At 31.2% G+C, this 24,635-nt stretch overlaps 1 protein-coding gene across 1 annotated transcript in view; it reads left to right on the forward strand.

Annotated features, from left to right (window-relative positions):
- Positions 1-10,569, forward strand: part of LOC114328867 (dedicator of cytokinesis protein 7) — a 139,635-nt gene extending 129,066 nt beyond the window's left edge. The window contains exons 23-25 of the mRNA XM_028277835.2: positions 353-576; positions 960-1,106; positions 2,305-10,569. Of these exons, the coding sequence (XP_028133636.2) occupies positions 353-576; positions 960-1,106; positions 2,305-2,350 (417 nt within the window). The 3' untranslated portion in view covers positions 2,351-10,569. The remainder of the gene's footprint in view (positions 1-352; positions 577-959; positions 1,107-2,304) is intronic.
- Positions 10,570-24,635: the final 14,066 nt, after the last annotated feature.

Raw genomic sequence — 24,635 nt, forward strand, 5'->3', positions numbered from 1 at the left:
GCCAGTGAATTTTCATTTTAATGGAATGTACCCATTTCTTTGGGATTCTACTACAATTAAAAATTGGGTGACTTATTAAAAAATTAATATAATAAAATGCTGATTTTTATTATCGTCATCCTTGTCTCTACAGTCCATTATGGGTCGTTGTAATTTAATAATAAGAGTGGAAGAATAAATAATAAGAATGGAAAACAAAATAACAGTGGCTGGTGTAGTTTGTTCTTGAACAAATACACAAGGAATTTGCCACAAATTTTATAATAATGATACTAATATCTTTAATAAAAGTATAGATTAAAATAATTTGTTGCTGTTGGCTTCTCTATTACAATAGATTTTGCTTTACTAGGTTGCGATTGAAGATATTCAGAAGAAGACATTAGAATTAGCACATGCAACAAATCAAGAACCTCCAGATCCAAAAATTCTCCAGATGGTACTTCAGGGTTGTATAGGAACGACTGTTAACCAGGGACCTCTTGAAATGGCAACAACCTTCTTGCCCAGTGATGGAAAAGCACTGACAAAACACCAGAATAAGTTGAGATTGTGTTTTAAAGATTTTTCCAAAAAGTAAGTAGATAATAAAATATAATTTTTATCTTTATTTCTCTTCTCAATCGTCTATCATTAATTATTTATTAGCAAGTTAATAGTATTTTTATACGTTATTAATAGAGTATTAAGAGCTTATTTAAAATAAGGGTTTCTTTTTGCGCATATATATTTTTGATATCAGTGTACGTTGATAGATCAATAAAAAAATTGTTTTTTTTTTATTTTAAATGCGGGCATTTTCATTTCTTAGGTCTCACAGATACATTGTAATTAGTATGTTTATTTTTGTAGTTTATTAACCTTTTCGTGTATTCTTACTATTGTGTAGTTATTATTTAATTCTTTAAAATCTTTCTTTTTTTTTGTGTCTATAAAAATAAATGTTTTTTATACTTTAGGTGTCATGACGCATTGAAAAAGAATAAGAATTTAATTGGACCAGACCAAAGAGACTACCAAAAAGAATTAGATAGGAATTATAAAAGATTTATAGAGAAACTACAGCCATTGGTCAATCCGCAAAATATAACAATAATTAACAGCAGGTAATTGATTTTTAACTTTTTAATATGTTATCATTGTTTTAGATTGACCTATTATAAAGGTCAGCAAAATGCATTAACATTCTAATTTTATTTTTGTACTTTCCAAATTAAACCATTCTTTCTAATTCCTCAGCCAAAACATTCTGTGGCTGCCCGCGTTTTCGTTTCTTGTATCGCCCCTTGCATCTAAGTAATGCATGTGTCAGTAAATTTGCCGTAGGCTAAAATGACCAGGTCATCCGTGACCAAATTCCACCAGAGAGAAGATAAGAATCCCTCTTGCGGCCAATTTTTAGCTACGCTTATCCCTAGTAACGTTGGGTATATCACATGGCTCCTCAATATGCTGTCTATCCTTCTGCAGCTTGTTTCGTTAACTCCTTCTAGACTCTAGACGAATCGCTCATGTAATTGCTTCCTAGAAGATAAACTCTCTCTATTTATCGAGAAATTATGTTCTATCAGTTGATCATAGGTATCAGCTTTGTTTTACAGTCAGAAAAGTGCACCCTGAAAAAGTCTTTCAGGGTCTTTTCACAAGAGTATGCGTCTGACTCAGTTTGGAGTGAGAGAATACTTATCTAAGGATCCTGCAAGGGAGCTTTACGGAACCTTGACATTTTAATAGTCTCTCCTTCCTCATCGCAATGTCTTAATAACTGCATAACAATATTTGAGGTATTACGGGGCAATTTCTCAACAGGTACTCGAAAGAAATATTGAAGTTCTGGCGAAAAAGATGAGGCGATAACATCAATACTTAACTAAAAGGAATCGAAAAAAAAACAAACAATAGTGTCATATCATAAAGAGGAAATGAGAAGACGAAGAAAATAATTCAAATGGGAAATATTATTTTCTTCGGAAATAAAAAGTATTTAGCAACACAATGATCCACCAATAGTACAAAGACAACTTAGAGGGATAAGATCTAAAATTATTTAAAAAAAATCACAGAATTATCCTGGATAAAACCTGAATAGAAAAGAATATATGTAAAATGAGCCATAAATCAGGAATAGAAAATCGCAGGATAACATGTTATTGATTACTCAGGCAAAATTTTTAAATGGGTTTTTTTAAATAAAGTATTTTTTGAAATGTGTTGATTTTATTCCAAAGTAACGGTATAATACTAACATTTTTTTTAATTAATTATAATTACTATATTAATTTTGATGTTTATTTCTGATTTCAGCCCCAATAGATATCCTCACGCTGAAAATTCACCTTTAAGATGGTAAAGGATCAAAACACACAGGCATAGTTTGATTATTTTGGCGCATTTTAATTCGAGTTTATATTCATAAAGTGTTGAACATATAGTGGATATAAGCTACAGTTTTAATATTGGCAGGAAGAATCTATTAAAGCATTTATCCAAAAGAAAAATATTCATTCCAGAGGTCCATTCAAAGTTCATTGTGACACGTGTTACGCACTAAGTATTCGATCTTACATTTAGTTGATTCTCAAATTGTATTTTTTATACTTTGAAACTCTTTTAACATCTGTTTTAGTAAAGAATGATTAATTTTAGTCACTAAGAGCCGGGTTTTCAGTGATGGGTTAACCTATTTATTTTTCGGTCACCGAAATATTTATGGTTAATCAGTTTTTCAGTACTAGGTTAGCGTTTAAACCCGTTTAAATTGACCAAGATTTTAACCGATACCCATTAGATGGTTTAACTCCGAATTTTTTGGTTACGCTTGCGCATAGTTGCAGTGAATGTCGAATTTGTTTATTTTGAGAATTGCCTGACAGAAGAGATTAGTTAGGTTATGTTATTTTGTTTTTATCGCGGGAGATATTCTATTTTTTACCCCGTTATTATAAAGAAATTATTACATATTATTATTATATCGTTATTACATAGAAAGGAATTATAAGGAAATATATTATTTAAAGATATCATAACTGTAACAGGTATGTTTAATAATATTTTAAAAAGATAATTATTATACAATAATTGTCTCTATAGCAAAATAATTATTTACCAAACAGTTGAACTTCTTATTTCCTGGTCAATCTGTTCCTAATAGCGATACCACCGTGGTCTTTGACAAGCGAAATCGACAAAAAAGTCTAAATCGTCCAAGTAATTGTAAATAGTCTGTTCTGTTATAAAACCGAGGAAGATATTATGAATAAAATGAAGATTTAAATAATTTTTTAAATTTGTTTATGAAATTTTTTTTATTATTCTCTCAAATTTATGATAATTTCTCGAATTGCACATGCGCAAGTACAATTACTGCAGCCAACATAAGAAAAAAAGTGGTTAGCCAACCGAGATTTTTTTAATCTATTTTAAAGCACTGAAAAACGCTAGGAGGGTTAAAATATTGGTTAAAATTTAAACTAGGTTAGCTAACCAAAATTTTAACCAATCACTGAAAAACTGGGCCTAAGCTGCAAAGAATTTTATAGAATCGAGAAAATAGAAATAACACAAGAATAAAAAAATATGGTACTGAAACATTTATAAAAAATAATTCAAGGAATATATCAACACCGTTGGCAATGATAAACTAAAAAGAGACGCAAGTTGGAATACTTCGGTCACATTATGAGAAACCCTGAAAAATATGTTCTTTTACATCTGATCATTCAGGGAAAGATCCAGGGTAAACGTGGTGCTGATAATAGAATAAGATCATGGCTGAAAAATAAAAGGCAATGGTATGGAAAATCGACTACATTGTTATTCAGAGCTGCTGTCAATAAAGTCACTATAGCGAATATGGTAGCCAACATGATATTCGATAGATATAGCCAACTTCGGTAGACAAAATCGAATTTTTCCTCAATGCAATCACGGTCGCAGCATCGAAATCTATGCCTATTAAGAAATCTTTCACACCTTCTGTACCAAGACCTTATTGGTGGGATGAGGAATGTTCTGCGATTGTTAAAAAACGAAAAGAAGCTCTCAGCGAGTTTAAAAAACAAGGTAATTTTATCAATTATCTACAATATCAAGACATTTCTGCTAATGTCAAACGTACGTTCAAACTTAAACAAAAAAACAGTTGGAAAATGTTTTTGAATAAATTAAATAAAAACACTCCTCTGACTGAGATATGGAACACTGTAAGATCTATTTGCAATAAACACCATCAAAAAAGAAAACCACAATTAGACGAAAGCCTTATTCAAAAAGTTCTTGATACATTGGCTCCTTCATCTGCTGCAGGTCCAATTTTTAACGACAACATTAATCAATTTCACTTCCATCAAGACTCAGACACCTTCTCAAAAAATTTTAGCTTTTCGGAATTAGAATTAGCCTTAAAAAAATCAAAAAATACTGCACCTGGACTTGACGGGTTTACTTATACGATAATAAATAAATTGCCTGAAAGTGGTAAACTTCTTCTCTTAGAAATTTTTAATGATTGGTGGTTGAAACAAAAGTATTCAGATAGTCTTAAAAATATAATTGTGTGTCTTCTAGCGAAACCTAAGAAACCACCTGACTTACCTTCGTCCTACCGACCTATTTCATTGTTATCGTGTATTACAAAAACTTTCGAAAGGCTTATAAAATTTAGACTCGAACATTTTGTCGAAAACAGATCAATTTTACCAAAAAATCAGTATGGATTTCGTAGAGGTATAGGCACAATTGATGCAATCTCCCATTTAGTTACAGATGCTCAATTGTGTCTATCAAAAAATAATTACATGTTGTGTCTTTTTGTGGACCTTAAAGGGGCTTATGATGTGGTAGATTTGGAAATATTATATTCAAAAATGGTAACGTTTGGCATCAATAAAAGAGTCTCTATAAATATTTTAAATTTGTTTGCTAATAGAAAAGTATTTTTGCGAGATAGTCATAACGTTTTACATGGTCCAAGAGTACTTTACAACGGGCTTCCGCAAGGCTCTATTTTAAGTCCCCTTTTGTTTAACTTTACACTGCAGACTTGCATGATTTGATGAGCGATGGCATACAAATTATTCAATACGCGGACGATTTATGCATTTATGTCACCCATAATACCTACGATCGCTGCATGATAGACTTAAGACGTACTTTTGACAGGTTACAAAACTGGTTCGACGATATGGGTTTTAGTGTTTCACCAGAAAAGACAGCTGTGATGTGTTTCACAAGGCACAGATATCAGTTAGTCGATAATTTCTCTATAGGTAAATACACTATTCCTATCGTAAAAGAATATAAATATTTAGGTATAATTATAGATAGTAAACTTCTATGGACCAGTCACATTAAGTATGTCAAACAAAGATGTGAAAAGGGAATTAATCTTCTGCGCTTCCTCTCCAAACAGAGCTGGGGCGCGGATCAACAAATTTCCTTAATGTTCTACAAGTCTTATATTCGCTCGATTTTGGATTATGGGTGTACTCTCTATGGTTCTACCTCCAATACGAACCAACTTACCCTTGATCGAATACAATATAGAGCTCTGAAAATATGTTTGGGAGCAATGGCATCTTCACCAAATCATGCCATTCTGGCAGAGTCTCAAGAACTTCCTCTTAGTTTTCGAAGACAGTTTTTAGCAAATAAAAGTCTATTAAAATATAGATGTTACAACAGTGATTTGATCGCAAAAATTAACTTTCTTGTAATTGAGAATTTGACAAATCATTATTGGAAAAAGAAAAACTCTCCTCCTTTGTCAGATGCATTTATTGATACAAACTTATTTCAAAATGATATTGTTAAACTTAATAAAATACCATTGTATGCACACAGTTTCGATTCTATAATTGACAAACCTATCACCATATTCCCTCGGTATTCAGATTGTAATATCTTAAACCAAGCCATGATAAAATCCATTGTAAATGGTCTCGGGTCGAACTTAACTAAAATATATACAGATGGGTCAAAAACGGAGCTAAACACAGGTTCGGCATTTTTTGTTTCAAACATAAATCATATTGAAAAGTACAGAATCTCAAATTATTGTTCCATTTTTACCGCCGAGTCCTTTGCTATTGAAAAGGCACTAAAATGGTGTGCAACTCAAACATGCACGAATGTGGCAATAATTTCAGACTCAAAATCAGCATTACAAGCTATTAGCGGTCACCCAATAAACCAATTCCGAAATGCCTTAATTTTGAACATTAAAAAATTAATTATGGATCTTAAACAAAATAATGTATCTGTTTCGTTTATTTGGACGAAAGGACATTGCGGAGTCGAAGGTAATGAAATTGCGGATATAGCCGCAAAAAGTAGTCACAGTTGCCACCATATGGACAAAGTATTTAATTTAAAAGATTTGAATAATGCTCTCCAACCTAATATCAGAAGGAAATGGGAAACTGATTACAAAAGAATTGCAAATAAATCTACAAACCCTTATTTCAAAATTCACCCTACACTTCCAAAAGACATTCCTCATTTCACCTTTAATTATAATAGAGCACAAATGTCAGTATTGACTCGTTTAAAATTGAATCATGCTCGCTTTCCATCTCACTTATATAAAATTGGAATACTTAACTCTCCTGTCTGTAGTTGTGACAATGTATCCATTGGTGATCTAAATCATATATTTCTAGAATGTTCTCTGAACTCTCAATCTTCTTCAATTCTGTATCAAGAACTAATTCATCACGAGTGTCCATTGCCACTAAATATTGCAGCTCTCCTTTCTTCCCCAGATAAAGCGGTACTAGATTCCATCATTAATTTTATCAGAAATTCAAAAATAGCGGTATAGTTTAGAAATAGACAATATGAAATCATTTAATGTAATTAAGAATTTACATGTTTTGTGGCAAATAGATTTTGTCTGATGCCAGGATCTCTCACACACACACAACATGATATTCAACGATCGATAACGGTTATGGAACTAGAACTACATGCGAGGAAAACTTGAGCATAACTCAAGGAATATGGTGAAAACTCAAGGATATACAGGGTGAGTCACCACTAACGCGACGGAAGATTACAGCGAAATGGTAAAAGATTTGAAAAAAATTTTTAATTATTGGTTTGTAAGTTGATAAAATCTACATTTTAAAATTATTTTTAAACATACGTTTATTGGTGTCCCAATAAATGGCGCCGTATCAAAGTTATATTTTGTCTTATGGAACACCCTGTATTTTATTGCATTTTTTAATTGTCCGCAAAAAATAAGGTATAGTTTCATAAGGCTTCCCTATACCTCTGTACAGAGTGTTCTGAGTTATGGTGAATTTTCTTAAAATGTAAAGTTTTAAAAGAAGGCTTATTCTCAATTTATTTAAGAAATTATAAAAAAATACTTTTACATCTAAATATTTGGATATTGGTTGAATGTATTTCATGATTAATTGTTACACATTTATTTACAGAGTGTTCAAAATTTACAGTTTTATTATTGGATTATTCAATGTGTCATATGATTCTTATTTTAAATGAAACACCATGTATATTAATAAATAATTATAGTAAACAAATCTACCTCTTTCGAATGGTATATGGATGTCCTATACCTAGGTGTCATAGTTTTTACGTAATTTACAATTATGTATTAAAATTCTTAATCTGTAAATCGATTTTAAAACAAAAGATGTAGTTAATTAATGGCATTGTATGACATTGTCATTTTATGACAGTACGGTCTGGTAATTATTTTATAATTAATGTATTCCATGATTGATTATTACACATTTATTTACAGGGTGCTCAAAATTTACAGTTTCATTATTGGATTATTTATGTTAAAAGTATTTTAATAAATTATTACTACTTACTATTATACTAAACACAGGTTCCTCTTTCGCATGGTATAGTAGGGATGTTGTAGGTGTCATAGTTTTTGCGTAATTTACAATTTTCTTAAACAGTAACTTGATTTTAAAAATAATATTTATGCACTTTCGATTTTTAAACTGTACAAAATAAATGTTTGTTTACTGTATCATAATGAAATGAAAATTATGTCTATTTACTAGACCATTATTATGAAAAGTAGGTAGATTGGTCTGTATACAATACATTTAAAAAATCAGGATCTGCTCCAGTCTAAAGTCCATAAACGATAAGTTAAATATTTATCATAATCCTGTTCGGTCTAATATTGGTGTAGTTGAGTTTTATATGGATAATAGTGGTTTCTCTTAAGTATTCTAACAGTCGTTTGACTGATTTACCCGAAATTTTTTCTTTACTAGTATTTGGGTTTTCTGTAACAGAAAGCAGGACATCAAGTTCCTTGACGTGATCACAAATAACTGGTTTATTTTTATTTAACTTTCCGAAATTTCTCAAAAACGTCCTTTTTTGGGTGTCTTCTATCAGGATACCTACTTTTGAGCGTAAACTTTAAAAAGTAAGATACAATTTTGCAAACATTTCCCAATGCAAAGTACCATGTCTACTCTCTCGTAGATAACGTGGTTATTAATTTTTAGGAACAATTAAATTTGAATATCATACATGGATGTTTATATTTTTGATAATTACCAGACCGTACTGTCATAAAACGACGATGTCATACAATGAGATAGGTACATCTTTTGTTTTAAAATCGATTTACAGATTAAGAATTTAAATAATTGTAAATTACGCAAAAACTATTAGACCTAGGTATAGGACATCCATATACCATTCGAAAGAGGTGACTTTGTTTAATATAATTAATAATTAATATACATGATGTTCTATTTAAAATAAGCATCATATGACACATTGAATAATCCAATAATGAAACTGTAAATGTTGAACACCCTGTAAATAAATGTGTAATAATCAATCATGGAATACATTCAACCAATATCCAACTATTTAGATGTAAAAGTATTTTTTTATAATTTCTTAAATAACTTGAGAATAAGCCTTCTTTTAAAACTTTACATTTTAAGAAAAGTCAACATAACTCAGAACACTCTGTACATAGGTATAGGGAATCCTTATGAAACTATACCTTATTTTTTGCGGACAATTAAAAAATGCAATAAAATACAGGGTGTTCCATAAGAGTAAATATAACTTTTATACGCCGCCATTTATTGGGGCACACTGTATATTTCAAAATAATTTTAAAATGTAGATTTTATCAACTTACAAACCACTAATTAAAAATTTTTTCAAGTCTTTTACCATTTCGCTGTAATCTTCCGTCGCGTTAGTGGTGACTCACCCTGTATAATATAAACTTAATATAGGAAACAAATAAGAAAAATTAAAAGTCTCGAAAATGTAGTAGCCAGAGGCTCAAAAAGTTTTCACCGAGTGAAGACATGTGAATGTAACTTGAATTGATTTGTTTCCATTTACTTTCACTTTCCATCTGTTGAACCGTATTTTTTTATTTCTTGTTTTATTTTGGGTGAACTGAAAGCTTTTATTGGTCACTAGCCATCACTATCCAGGAAATCTCTTAAGTTTTGGTTAGTATTACCTAGTTGGTATTTTTTTTAAATTGTCAGAGAAGTATTCATCAATGCTTTTTTGATGCTTTTTCCTATTGTTCCCCCCTATTGTGGTCTTAATTGGTGGGTTATTTTCTCTAAGTCTTTTTAGATGCTTTGTTGTCTTCCATATTGTGTGATCACCTTTTGATAAGGTAATAATATAGGTTTCAAATGTAGAATTTTATGCATAATGTAGGACTGAACGTAACTTTCTTTTTAGTCGGTTTTTTCGGCTTTGTCACTAAAATTTCGACTTCTTTGCTATCTACCTCTTGCTCTCCGTTTTTCAGCTAGTTGTTTGATATGGTTCGGAGTATTGTTTTTCTTGTTTTCGAGTTACTGGTGGGGTAGCTCTAGAAGTAGCTTGTTGAATTTGGCAGGTGAGGTTGTTTGTAGCTTTTTCTGTATCACCTTATTATCTTTTTACCTAGTTTGTTAAACAGCTCTTCGCATTATTCAATTATGATCGTGTATCTAGGAGGGCTGTACATTGCTACAATATCAAAGTCCGAAGGACGGGCACTGATACTAAGTATTGTTGCTTGTATCTTATCAATTTTATGTTCCGGAATTTCGTGGCGTATTATATTAGTCCGTATAATTATAGTTGATCCTCCATGGACTACTGTATATGAATGACTGGTGTATTGAACAAGCTCATAAACCTATTCCAATATTTTTGGGAAGATGCTTTAATATGATTATTTAACAAAAGCTGACATACACTTTGTTGTAAACGTGTTTAATCCAATGCTTATTTTTCGGAACATAAAAACACCGAAAAGGAAAAATATTAATTTCACGTCTTTATTATGCTTTTAAAAGTTCGTAGTAATTAAAATAACAATGTTTATAGTATTTCTATAATATTTCATTCATTTAATTTATTTATCATATTTATTGGAATCTGCTTTATTTATCGTATACATAGCGGATTTACAGTATTAAGATCCCAATTTTCAAAACCATATTCATTTATTTATATGCAACAATGTATTCACCAATGCTTTTATTTTTTTTTTATTTTTATAGAGATATATAACTAAATAAAATATTTATCAAATGTTGTCTACTTTTAATTTGATATAGTTTCAAACACAAAAATAATATCAACTGACTGTAGAAGGCCAGTAAAAATTGGCAAATGGAATGTTAAAAGCATGTACATACAAGAACATTATATCGTGACCAGACACCTCGTAACGCGACAGTTCGTAACCGGACAGTTGGTAACGGACAATTCGTAACAGCGACAGTTCGTAACGGCGACAGTTCGCAACTATACAAATTGGTAACCGACAATTCGTAACGTCCAAATTGAATTATTCTGTTTATTTTTGTTAACGTGGAAACTAACTGTTATTACAGTTATAATTGAAATTATATTTATCAATTTAACAAATCAGCACCGGGATAAACATGTTTAACACATTTTTTATTTCGTGTTTCATAATATATTAACACTCTTTAAACAAACAAATAGTTAAATACATACAAACTTTTAACAACATTTTTAAAAGTTTATCCCTCTCATTGTTCCTTAAATTTGCATATAACTAGACCATAGTTATTTCAATTATAAATAATGAAGTACTTAACTACTGAAATCTTTAATCTGAGAACCCGCTTTAGACATTCCCAACTCTTTAAATAAACATTTTTTAAAGGAAAGATTATAATTACCTGTTATTATAATAAACCTTGTGATTGGTAATAGCTTTGGGGCATTCAATCAACGGTTATAGTTGATAAGAGGGATGACTTAATGCTTGGTTTAAATACTTTTATTATGTATATTCTGAAACACGAAATATGAAATGCCTTAAAAATGTATATCCTGATACTGATTCGTTAAATTGATAATCATAATTTCATTTATAACTGTAAAAACAGTTAGTTTCCACATTAACAACAATAAAAACAGAATAATTCAATTTGGACGTTACGAATTGTCCATTACGAACTGTCGCCGTTACGAACTGTCGCTGTTACGAATTGTCCGTTACCAACTGTCCAGTTACGAACTGTCGCGTTACGAGATGTCATGGAACCACATTATATACCTTAATCAAGATATGTACAGGATGGCCAAAAATATACTCGGAATGAGTGAAACAAGATGGCCAAATAGCGTAAAAGACCAAGTGAACTGAATTCTTTTTATTATTCTGGAAATAACGATGTCAGACATCCTAATGGTATCAACTTCGTACCATTTTTGACAGAGCAATGATGATACAACTGAAACCAATACCGAAGAACTTAAATATCATTCAAGTCTGTGCTCCAACTGCTGATAAACCAGAACTGAACAATCTATCTTCCTACACTGAAATAAAACTCGCTCTTATTCTATAGTCCTGTCGCCAGGGGGGTACAACGGCCTCCTTTATTCAGATGGACTTACCCAAGTTTTTTTTTATGTATTTTGACCCGTAGAACACGAATTCTTTGGGTAACAGTCGATAAGATTGTTATAAACAAATTACATAACAGCAATTTTTCGCAAAACAAAACATTTTTATGTATTTTTTGGGTCACTCAGTAAAAAATATTCTGAGAAGTTTTTTCGTAGGATGCATAGTTTTCGAGATAAACGCGGTTGAACTTTCGAAAAGTCGAAAGTTTTGATCCCAAATAACTTTTGATTAAAAAATAAAATAGCAATTCTGCTTACCGCATTTGAAAGTTCAAGTCAAATTATACCGGTGTTGATAATTTGCATTGCTAAAAATTAATTTTTTTTATTGTCCAAAAAAGCTATAAACAAATAGTGTTTCCCGTGCCCAATGCATGCGTTTTAATGAAATTGCCTGTTTGAAGGCGCGCCTATTCGTTCGATTTTAAATGAGAAATGCATTGAAAACATCACTCAAGCACTATGTGTATATAGGTTTGTTTAACAAAAAAATAATAATTTTTAGTAATGCAAATAATCAAAACCGATAGAATTTGACTTGAACTTTCAAATGCGGTAAGCAGGATTGCTATTTTATTTTTTAATCAAAAGTTATTCGGGTTAAAAAATTGCAATTTTTCGATTTTTTGAAAGTTCAACCGCGTTTATATCGAAAACTATTCATCCCACGAAAATACTTATAAGAACATTTTTTGCTTAGAACGGCCCAAAAAATTTCAAAATGTTTTTGCAAAAAATCGCTGTTATATAATTCATCAAGTTCTTTGTTTATAACAATCTTATCGATATCAGGATCAACTGTTATTCAAAAAATTCGTGTTCTACGGGTCAAAATATAAAAGAACAGATGAGTAAAGCCCAAAATAATCGAGAGGCTGAATACACTACTAAGGAAATTATAGAGTACACTTGGAGTCAGATTGAAAATGCAATTCTGAACGCGTAAGGGTATATAACACCTATAAAGAATCAGTATGTATTCGCTCCGTGCATGACTGACGCGACACCTAGCGTAGTCGCCTGAAATTTTTGGCAAACACAATTTGACGTTAAACATTTGATACACATATGACATATTTGACGTTAATGCAATATTATTTATTTACCATTTTTAATAAAATTCATTCGAGTGTCAAATAAACGCCAAACTAAAAAGCGGATATTTGAAAGTTCTCTGAATAAAATGTAAATTTTAAGGGTTTTTCTTCACTTTTTCGTTCTAGTTTAGTTGTCGGTGTTAACATTAATTAAGTGTACATCGAAAGCGATTGGGCAATGTGAAATATTAGTACCAGATTTTAACATTAGCTGGGTCTATTGATCTATTAATTTTATGGTGTGTGTGTGTGTGTGTAACACAAAATGGAAATAGATGACGATAGGAATATACCACCAGGTCGAGGAAGGAAAGAAAGTCATTATGAAAATATAAATAATAAAAATCAAAACGGCAATAATAAGGTAAGTGAAATATCTATTGAAAAAAATTATTATTCAATCATTATTCGCCAAAGTTGTCATATTTCGCCGCTACGGGCGCTGGCATAGTTTCGTAAATCCCCACTATGGTCACGCGCGAATAAGGAATGAATGACTAAAGATTTATTAGACTTAATGGAACAACGGCGAAAATAAAAAACAGAGAAATAAATAAATTAAAAATATAGAAAAGTAAAAATTAACTCGAAAACACAACAAAAATTAAATATGACGACGAACATAGGTGAGGGAGATAAGCAAGAAAATAGAGGAAATATGCCAAAAACATGATCTATTTAACATCAATAAAAATGCTAAGAAAATCACGGGAAGGTGCAAGTCCCCAACACATACAAAGTTAATGAATCACAATAATAATACTGTTAGGGGAAAGGAATACAAGAAATGGATGAACTATCTTCGTAACGTGCCCTATCAAGTCCCCTTGACGTTGGCGATTAACATGGCGAAACTGTCTCTGTCTTGAGCTATTCTAAATAGTTGCTCTGCTTTGTTTATGCCTGTCCACTCCCTGATATTCTTCAACCAAGAGGCCTGTTTTATACCAATTCCTCTGCGTCCTTCGATTCTACCCATCATATAAGTTGAAGAATATTATATCGGTCTCCCCTTACTACGTGTCCAAAATAGGCCATCTTTCTGCATTTGATATTATCAAGCAGCTCGCGAGTAGCATTTGCTCTCTTAAGGACTGCCACATTTGTCAGCATAGCCGTCCATGGTATTTTTAGTGTACGTCTGTGCAGCCACATTTTAAAGGCCCCCAAACTATTAATGGTGAATATTTTTAATGTCCATGCTTTGACACCGTATAAGAGGACTAACCAAATGTAACATTTAATTATACGCTTATAGAAGAACTATAGACAAACTATATTTCTGATCTTTTTGATGACAGAAGTTCCACTTTCCATAACCAATATTATGCAAAAATTATGCCAAGTATAATGGCGTCAAAAATAGAGAATGTTCTGAGGAGTACCCTAAATGGTAGAGTAGCTGAACCAGACGACATTTATCCAAAATTCCTGAAACTCATAACGAAGAAAACTTAAAAATATTTTTAAGATTTTTACAACACCATTTATAACAGTGGATATGTACCTAACTGAGGATTGGCTAAAATCTACATTTGTCCCAATTCCTAAAAACGAGGGTCAGTAGATGTGATGAGTTTTGATTAATCAACCTAATGAGTAAAATACTAAAGTTGTTTCCCCCCAGTTCTACATAATCGAATACGTAGAAAACGCGAACAACATCTGAGGGAGCTACAAATGGGCTTTCGAGAAGGATTGGGAACCAGAGATGCTTTGTTTGTGCTGTCAGTCCTGCTGGATGGGATAATGGAAAATGTCATTGAACCTGTAATAGCAAGGGTCGGCTGCAACGAGTCAGAAGACTCAATGGATTCCCAAGTTTACGATGATTTATAAACCAAGCTTTAAGTAAAAAGTTTAATGTGGTAAATATACATACATACTTTTATCAGTTTAATATAATATGTTTTATTAAAAACGGTTAAGAATGAATTTACTATGTTTTGTTAAAGATTATAGGTATATCGATAACCATAATAATTATAGTAAATCACAGAATAAAAACTAAATTCAACTATTTATTAATCTTTCTAAAATACTGAAAGGCTTATTTACATCTAGAATAAAATCATGGGTCAGAAACCCATTCGGGCCAGACTTCACAGTGAATGATCTATTATAGTGTCTAGTGGATCGATGGTTCAAACCTTGGCCAGAAAACAAAAAGGTTAAAGTAAAAGTATAAAGTCCAAATAGTCTGTTACTTAGACTAGTGGTAGAGGAGCCCAAGCGGGAATTCTTGCAGTTACTCGAGCGCGTCATATTATCACATGGTGAGAAATCTTGTACCCTGTAAATGTACTCCTACCATTGATTAATAAATATAGGGGAGCTATATTTAGCCTCCTATATTTATCAATCAACGCTCCTACCATATATTGGATGTTAATACAGGGAAGTTCGTTAAGGGGGGTCCGAAAAAAATCTATCCTCAGAAAAACTCGAAATTGTCAGATTAAGATAAGGTAAATTAAGTACATGCAGAACAGTGTATATTTAAAAATCTGACTGTTTGAGCGGGGCGTTAGGAAATGAGTGAGTCACAAAGTTTCACAAGAATAAAGCGAATATTTCGAGAAATTAAACGTCAGATCGAAAAACTAAAAAATACGCTTTCAATATTTTTCAAAAATGTATCGAATGATACCAAACGCGACCTCCCACAGAGTGAGGGATGGGGGGTAAAATTAAAATTTTAAATAGGAAACCCTTATTTTTTCGCGAAATGAACATCAGATAGAAAAACCGCAAAATACATATATTCAAGATTTTTGAAAAATCTATCGAACGTCACCAAACACGACACCCCACGGGGTGGGGTGGGGGGTTACTTTAAAATCTTAATAGGAGCCCCCATTTTTTATTGCAGATTTAGATTCCTTATGTAAAAATAAGTAATTCTTATTCGAGACATTTTTTCGAATTATGGATAGATGGCGCTATAATCGAAAAAAACGATTGTTGGAAATGGAAAATTAAATTAAAAAATGGAAAGTCACCACTTAAATGGAAAATTTTACTTAACTTTTTTTAGTTTTAGGACCTAATTCGCAACCCAATAGGTCCCCATAACGCTCGAGTAACTGCAAATTTAGCATACCTTTCCTCCCCTAGTACAGAATATGCTGGTGAATAGGATATACCTATGGATAAGCCAGTAGCGGATCTAGGCATTTGCATTGGAGTGTGGGGAACTTCCAATAAAACACCAACCAAAAGAAATAAAAAAGAGTCGTAGAGCTTCAGAATGATGTTTTTTTTATTTGTAAATGGCTTTGGCATAAACCAATTAGCCATACTTATTTTTTATTTATAAACTATAAAAAAAGCATTTTTTTATCCAATATAAATAAATTGATTGTTCAAATTCTCACACCCTAGGATAAATGTTATTATATTAGTAAAATTTGTGTGTTTCTGTTTAGTGCATTTTTTTATATGTATATTTTTTTTTATTTTTTTAATTATATTTTTTGTTTTTTGAATGCTTTATTTAAGTACTGTTTTGTTTAGTTTTAATTCCTTTTTTTTTCTTTGTTTTTTGTTTTTTTTTATTTGTTTATCATTATTTTACTTTTTTAACATATTTGTTTTAATTTTTTTTTGTTTTTTTATTTTATTTTTTTAATGTTAATTTTTTCGTGAACACACTTACAATAATATTTTGTATCGCAGAATTGCTTCCAATGGTGTTAGTTTTTTACAATTTCATTTTGCAACGAATTAAATGATTATACAAACATTGATATAAGTTAATATTATTACTAAAAATTATACAATTTAGATTGGTTGGCAAACAGAATTTGAGATTTACCATATCTTCGAAAAATGATTCAATGCTCTTCTTATTTCTTAAACATTCTAGGATTACATGGTTCATATCACCAACTTCTCGGAATAGACAATATGGGTTTTCATCCTGTCCTATTTTATATTTTTACAAAGGAGTCATAGCATGCAGATCTAATTCTGTTTATTGTAACAATGAAGTTTCGTTCTGTTAATCCATGAAACCAGCTTTTTGATGGTATGTTATTTTGGTGGCCGACATAGTTAAGCCCTGTCACTGGTGAATTATATTCCTGCTGCCACAATTGTTTTAAATGTGAAGTAAAATTGGAGGTAATATCTGTAGATGGAACAATATTGGTGGTTAGATCGTATCCTGTGTCAGTGGCTGATTTGGCTAGTGTATCTACTACATCATTACCTTTTTTTTGTTCCTGAGTATCCTTTAATCCACACTACAGTTATTGTTTTCTCTTGTTTTGTTGCTTCAAAGTTCAGTTTTAACATTTCTGCCTCTATGCTAGTAAGGTTTTTCGATGATTTCAGGTTTGTTATTCGGTCAACTGCACTTTTACTGTCAGTGAATATAACATGATTTTGTGTGTTTCTGGACTGGGCGTATCTAAATGCTTTTGCAATTTTTTAGCGGTATATATGGAACACTCATCTGGTAGCTTGAACTTGTAATATTGGGAAGAGATGGCGTCATAAAAATCACAGCCTACTTTTCCATTCAACTTGGATCCGTCAGTATATATGTATTAGTGTTCAGGCCATCTTCCATTAATGGTTTCTAGAAAGTTTTCTTTTGGGTCCAGGTAGTACCTACGTTTTTATATGTTTTGAAAAGAAAACATGGGGAGGTTCGGTGTAAATAGGTATAGTTTTATTGATTGACATGGAGTTAGAGATTTGTGCCATTGTGGTCAGAATGATGTTATTTCTGGTTTTTCGCTTCTCAGCAACTGTACTTAAATGTTCTCTAAAGCTTAACGTTCTGTCCAAAATCACGCCTAGGTGTTTTGGATGTTTATTGTGGTTGAGTCGTGTGTGATAAAAGTGAACGTTAAGTGTTCTTGACGCCATATTGTTGTTTAGGTGAAAGCAGGTTACTTCGGTTTTAGTCATTGGGGCGAACTATGTATTTTTGAAAGTAAGTTCCGATATCCGCTAGGTTTTCCGTCAGAAAATTTTCTGGTTCTTCTAGTGATTTTGTTTGTGTTCATAAAGCCCAGTCATCAGCATAGCCAAACTTAGTTAATGTTGTCGGCATGTCTGCGATGTAAAGGCTAAAAAGCAATGGTGCGAGTACCGAGCCTTGTGATAGACCATTTTTGAGTTTTCCGGGGGTGCTTATTTCGGATCCCATAGTTACTTGAAATACTCTCTCGGTGAGCATATTTTCTATTATTCTAGCGGTGAATTTGCAAGAAAGAGTGTCGAAAAGCTACTGATGACAGATCTGTGAACGCAGCAAAACTCTTTAGTTTTCTTTGAAAACCGGTTTCTATATAGGTACAGGGTACAGAGAGATAAAACCTGTCTGTGCAACCTCGATTTGGTCTGAAACCTGCTTGTTCAATTGGGATAGCTTTAAGGATTGTTGGGCTTATTCTGTTAAACATATAGTCTAGCGGTGAATTTGCAAGAAAGAGTGTCGAAAAGCTACTGATGACAGGTCTGTGAACGCAGCAAAACTCTTTAGTTTTCTTTGAAAACCGGTTTCTATATAGGTACAGACACAGAGAGATAAAACCTGTCTGTGCAACCTCGATTTGGTCTGAAACCTGCTTGTTCAATTGGGATAGCTTTAAGGATTGTTGGGCTTATTCTGTTAAACATATAGTCTTTCAAGTAGTTTATACCTTATAGACAGTAGAGCAATTGGTCGATAGCTTTTATTGGTTGGTCTGCTGGCTTACTTGGTTTTAGTATTGCTATACTTTTGAATGTTTAAATTCCCGTGGGATTCTGCCGGTCGGAATTTTGTTTGTGAAGAAATGTGCTAGTCAGTTTTTTGTGTATTTCCCGTAATTGAGTATGAATTCGGAGTGGATGCCGTCGAAACCTGGAGCGTTTCCCGGGAAAATATCTTTAAGGGCGATCTCTATTTCTTCGCTTGTGAAAGGGCGAGAATGTTCGGTCTCAATTGATTGTGATTTCAAGGTTTTTAAATGTTTCCTTACGTCTTGTATGTGAGCTTTATCTCTGGTCGCTTTTGATGTACAAGCAATATGAGATGCCACTGAGTTTGGGTTTATAGCTGCTTTCCTTGTTGAAAACTTTTACCATCTCCAAGTTTCCTTATTAGGGCCCAGGCTTTCCGACCTGATTTTTGAAAGTTTAGGTTTTCTACTGTCTCAGTCCATTTTTACTGTCATGCTGCGTTCAGACTATGAATAAGTTCATCTGCGATCTCTTGGTCTGTAGTTTCAAGAAAGTTCTGATATAATATATCACTATTTTGACAACATCCCGGAATATATTCTTTTCGATAACCTTCAGGCATGCTCTTCTTGGCTGTACTTGTCACCGCCCCGACAAAACAACCACAACTATGGTTCTTACTGATAGCAGGTACCTAACTATCCAAAACAATAAGAAGTCTGAAAAATAACAGCCGCACTTCACTCTCATGTTACGCAACTGATTACTGGGAGTCTGGGGGGGGGGGAGAAGACTGAATGACTCTCGCAATTTTGGGTTTGTGCGCCTCGCCAAGTTAACTGGCGTTGTTGTTGTTTGTTTGGGTTTATATGACTGCGGACACTAAATCCATTCGCCAATTTTACTATTTTTTATTTTATTAGTCATTTTTTCGTATCTTATCCTAAAACTAATACTAATATAATAAACAATTCTACTAATAAATAATTATTTTTGTATTTTTTTTTTAATAATTTTTTATATATATATATATTTTTATTAATTTTTTTCCAAATGATGTTCTCAGAGTTCCACAGCAAAAACTGCAACATTCTTCTTTAGCCCTCTACTTCATTCGAAAGCTATTTTACTATGGACTGTCCAAGTTCGTCATTCATTTTTATCTACATATTTTTTTATATTTTTTTAATTATTATATTTTTTTTTTCTATTTTTTTTATATATATCTTTTTTTTATATTTTTTCTTTCTTTTTTTTTTTTATTTTTTTATTTTTTTTTATTTTTTTTATTTTTATTTTATTATTTTTTTTATATTTTTCTTTTTTTTTTCTTTTCTTTTTCTTTTAACATATAACAATTTACAAGAAATGCTTACTCTATATTTTACAATTACAATTTAAGCTTAATATCTAAAATATGTTTATACAATAGTCGGTATACCAACTCATTATTTTCTAATGTTAATAAATAATTTAAATTAATGGGATGGTGGACATCAGTCAAAGAATACAGTGAATTTATAAACATATTAACTTTATTAGAGATAAGAGAACAGGTCAAAATTTTGTGTTGTAGATTGCCCAACTGTCCACAAATACATTGTGGACTATCAGCTATATTAATTTTAAATAAATATGATGGAGTAAGACAGTGGTCAAATCTCATTCTGCATGTGGTTCTTATCATATCTTTTGTCGACTCCATTTTAGAAAACCAAGGTTTATCCGTTATATAGTTTCTGATTGATCTGTAGTGGTTTCCTGTATTTACGTTTTCATCAATATACCTTTCTTTCCATTCTTTCTTAATCTCTTTGAATAAATTTGATTCAATATCTTTTGGCGTACAAAGATAATGGGTTAATACTCCTTGTGTCACCGCGTTTTTAGCCAATTCATCTACCATTTCATTTCCAGTTATTCCACAGTGGCTTTTAACCCATGCCAACTTAACAGACTTTCCTTGTTGCTGAAGTTCTTTAATTTTATTTATGATATATAATTCAATGTAGTTCACTTTTGATTTAGGATTTATAGCACTAATTTTACTAAGAGAACTTTTACTGTCACTAAAAATTATAAACTTTGAATGATTTATATTAGATAAATATTTTAGTGCTTCCATTATCGCTATTAATTCAGCTGTGTATATACTCATAATAGAATTTAGTTTAAACATTTTACTAATTTTATTACTGCTATCCCAATAGGCACATCCCACACCTTCAATATTTTTTGATGCATCTGTATATAGCATACAATAATCTTTGAACATTTGTGAACTGTCGGAGATAAACACTAATTTTCTTAAAGATATAGGCAACTTGCTATAGTCCCTTAAAAAGTATACCTGAACTTGTTCCATACTATTAAAGTCAATATTATAATTTGGGTTTATGTCATATTTATAAAGTTGTTTATCATATATTGTCATTTTTGAATATAAATCTACCATATTTAGAGTTTTCTTTTTTATCCAATATTTTTCTGTCAAGTCTGCTAAAAACAGTTGATGTATTTTGGAAATTAAACTTGCCTTTTTTTCATACAATCTAACTAAAAGGTTGATGCCAAGTTTTTTTCGTCTTATATCCATCGGCATTTCACAGCATTCAACTTGTAGATTATTTATCGGTGTACTTCTTAGGGCTCCTATACACAATCTAAGGGATTTATTAATGATTTTGTCTATTTTATTTAAATGACACTGTGATGCGTCACTGTATAATATTGATCCGTAGTCGAATATAGCTCTTATATTATTTTTAAATAACAACAAAGAAATATTTGGATCTGCTCCCCAACGTAAGTGTGATACGAATCGAAGAAGGTTTATTCCTTTTTCTGTTTTTTTAACTATATGGTCTATATGTTCTTTCCAGAGAAGCTGTCTATCCAGAGTAATACCCAAATATTTAACATAACTTTGTACAGGATAGGATATATTGTTTATTAAGATGTGATTGGGTATTTCTTTTCGTTTTCTTGTAAAAATACATAATTTGGTTTTGGAATCAGATATATTTAGTCCATGTAATTCACTCCATATTTTAATATGTTTGTCTCCTTCTTCAATGGATTTGACTGCATTTTCTATTTTAATGTTTTCTTGATAAATAACTATATCATCTGCAAATTGTAAAATTTTTGTTGAGTTTAAATTTTTTTCTATATCAGAAGTGTAAATTAAATATAACAAAGGGCTTAATATTCCTCCTTGAGGTAAACCACCCATCGCTAGTCTTGGACCAAATGTGTTATTATTTACCGATATATAAATTTTTCTACAGTCATACAATTTTATTATTTTTTGACAGAAGCATTCTGGCAGACCTATTTGTATCATTTTGTTATATAGTATATTTAAATTAACGTTGTCGTATGCTGCTTCAACATCTAATAAAAGAGCTATTACTGAAGAATTTTTCGTAAACGCTAAATTTATATCTGTTACCAAATGACTCACAGCTTCCACAGTAGAATGATTTTTTCGAAATCCAAATTGTGTTTGTGATAATTTATTGTTTTTTTCTAGCCAACTTTCGAGCCTAAGTTTTATCATTCTTTCCAGTGTTTTTGTTATGCAGGAGCTCAATGAAATACCTCTATAAGATTCTGCTGAATCAGGATTCCGATTTGTTTTGAGAATAGGAATCACCCGGTACTCTCTCCAGTTATCTGGAATATCTTCTGATAACCATATTTGATTAAAAAAATTTAATAGTGTTTCTTTCCCTTTTTGATGTAAATTGGCCAACATAATATAATGTACATTATCTATACCTGGAGAAGTATTTTTCTTATTCTTAAGGCTTATTTCTAATTCACAGAAACTAAATGGAATTGAAAGTGGATGCATAGAGTTTTTTCTTTCCATTACATTAATTTTTGAAAATATATTATCTGGACATAATTTTCTTAAAAACTCCTCAACCCATTCTCCTTCAGTCACTGGATTTACTTGTGGTTTAAAAATGTTTTGTAATCGTTTGGCTTGATTCCACATATCTTTAATTGGTGTATTTTTGTTTAAAGTTTTACAAAAATTTCTCCATGCATTACGCTTACTCTCTAATACAACTTTTTTGGTTTTCGCTACACATTTATTATAATTTATATAATTTTGTATATTAGACTGTAGTTTAAACTTGCGTAAAGCTAGTTTTTGTTCTTCTATTACCTTTTTACAATTGTCATTCCACCAAGTTTTTCTAAATCGTGGATTAGTCCCTGTTCTCTTCTCCGGTATACATATCTTACAATATTCGTTTAATTTATTTAAAAATTGTTGGTAATTTAAATTATTATCTATTTCCATGAAATTATCAGTGATAGAAGAGAAAAGAGACCAATCCGCTTTATTTATGTTCCATTGGAATTTTGTATTTACACATTCCGCTTTATTAACATTAATATTTGACTTAATAATAATAGCAAAATGATTTGATCCTAATGTCTCGTCCACAACATCCCAATCGAAAAAATGACTAATATTTGCTGAGCATATTGTAAGATCTATTGCAGATTTATTATTGCTATTCGGTCTACGCATCAAAGTTTCTTTACCATTATTTAAAATTACAAGATTACAGTCCTCAATAGCTTCTAACAGATTTTTTCCTATAGTATCTACAGTACTACAACCCCAAACATAATTGTGGCTATTAAAATCACCACCAATTATAAAAGGCTTCTCTAGACTATTAAAAAACTTTTTCCATTCATTTAGAGTGATTTTAAGATTTGGTTTTACGTATATTGAATAAATGTTTAACTTTTTTCCGGATTGAATTTTAATTGATATGCTATTGCACATTATGTCATTAATTTGGTGAAAAGTAGGACTGTTGTAAAATTTTATTAATTTTTTCAAAAGGATGGCTACTCCACCATATCCATCATCTCTATCATTCCTAAAGACATTATAACCAGTAAAGTTAATAAAATTACTTTTTTTAACCAAGTTTCTGATATTAATCCTATATCTATTTTATTGTCATACAAGAATTTTTCTAAATAACCCTTATTTGTTTTAATTGATCTCGCATTCCATTGAAGAAATGAAACGTTAGCCATCACGAGGTAATAATAATTGTGAAATATTGTTTTTTAATAATTCCAACGTTTTTTGATCTAAATTGTGATTAATTTGATTTAATGTTGCTGAAATAAAGTTTACTATTATTTCTCCTATATTATTTTGATTATCGTTTTGTGTTTGTGTTGTGTTAGAATAAATGGGATTATTAAAATTATAACAAGGCTGACTTTGTATTCTTGGTGTTTGCAAAATTTTTCTGCGTGCTTCCATTGTTTCTTTATCTACACTACTAGAATCAATACTACTTGATCTTTTTCGTTTAGATATTGTATATTTATTTGAAGTATTTTCTTGGTCTTTACTTACTGTTGAATAACATTTTTTATATTTATTATTAGCTTCATAATATGTTATATTTTCATTATTCATAACTTTTTTAATATATTCCTGTTTTTGTCTTTCTGTACAATCTGCTCCCTTGTCAGTAGCGCTGTGTTTTCCTTTGCACAATACACAAAGTAAATTATTCGGATTGGAACAATTAGATTTGTTGTGTTCTTCGCCACATCTTTCACACCTATCTTTTCCTCTACATTGGGCACTTATATGCCCAAATCTCAAACACTTTAAACATTGGATTATTCTGGGTGTATAATTTTCCACCTCGTATATCATTTTTTCTATTATTACATTTTTTGGTATAGACTGACCTTTAAAAGTGACAATTACGGTTCCTGTTTTTACATAATTAGTATTACCATTATCTTGAATCACTTTCCGCATAATTCTTTTTACATGTAATACTTCGAATTTAATTCCAAATCTAGGTTTAATTAATGATAATAAATCATTATCTTCTATCTCTTTATCTACCAATTTTATAACACCTTTCT

Source organism: Diabrotica virgifera, chromosome 1, assembly GCF_917563875.1.
Source record: "Diabrotica virgifera virgifera chromosome 1, PGI_DIABVI_V3a".
NCBI classification, from domain to species: Eukaryota; Metazoa; Arthropoda; class Insecta; order Coleoptera; family Chrysomelidae; genus Diabrotica; species Diabrotica virgifera.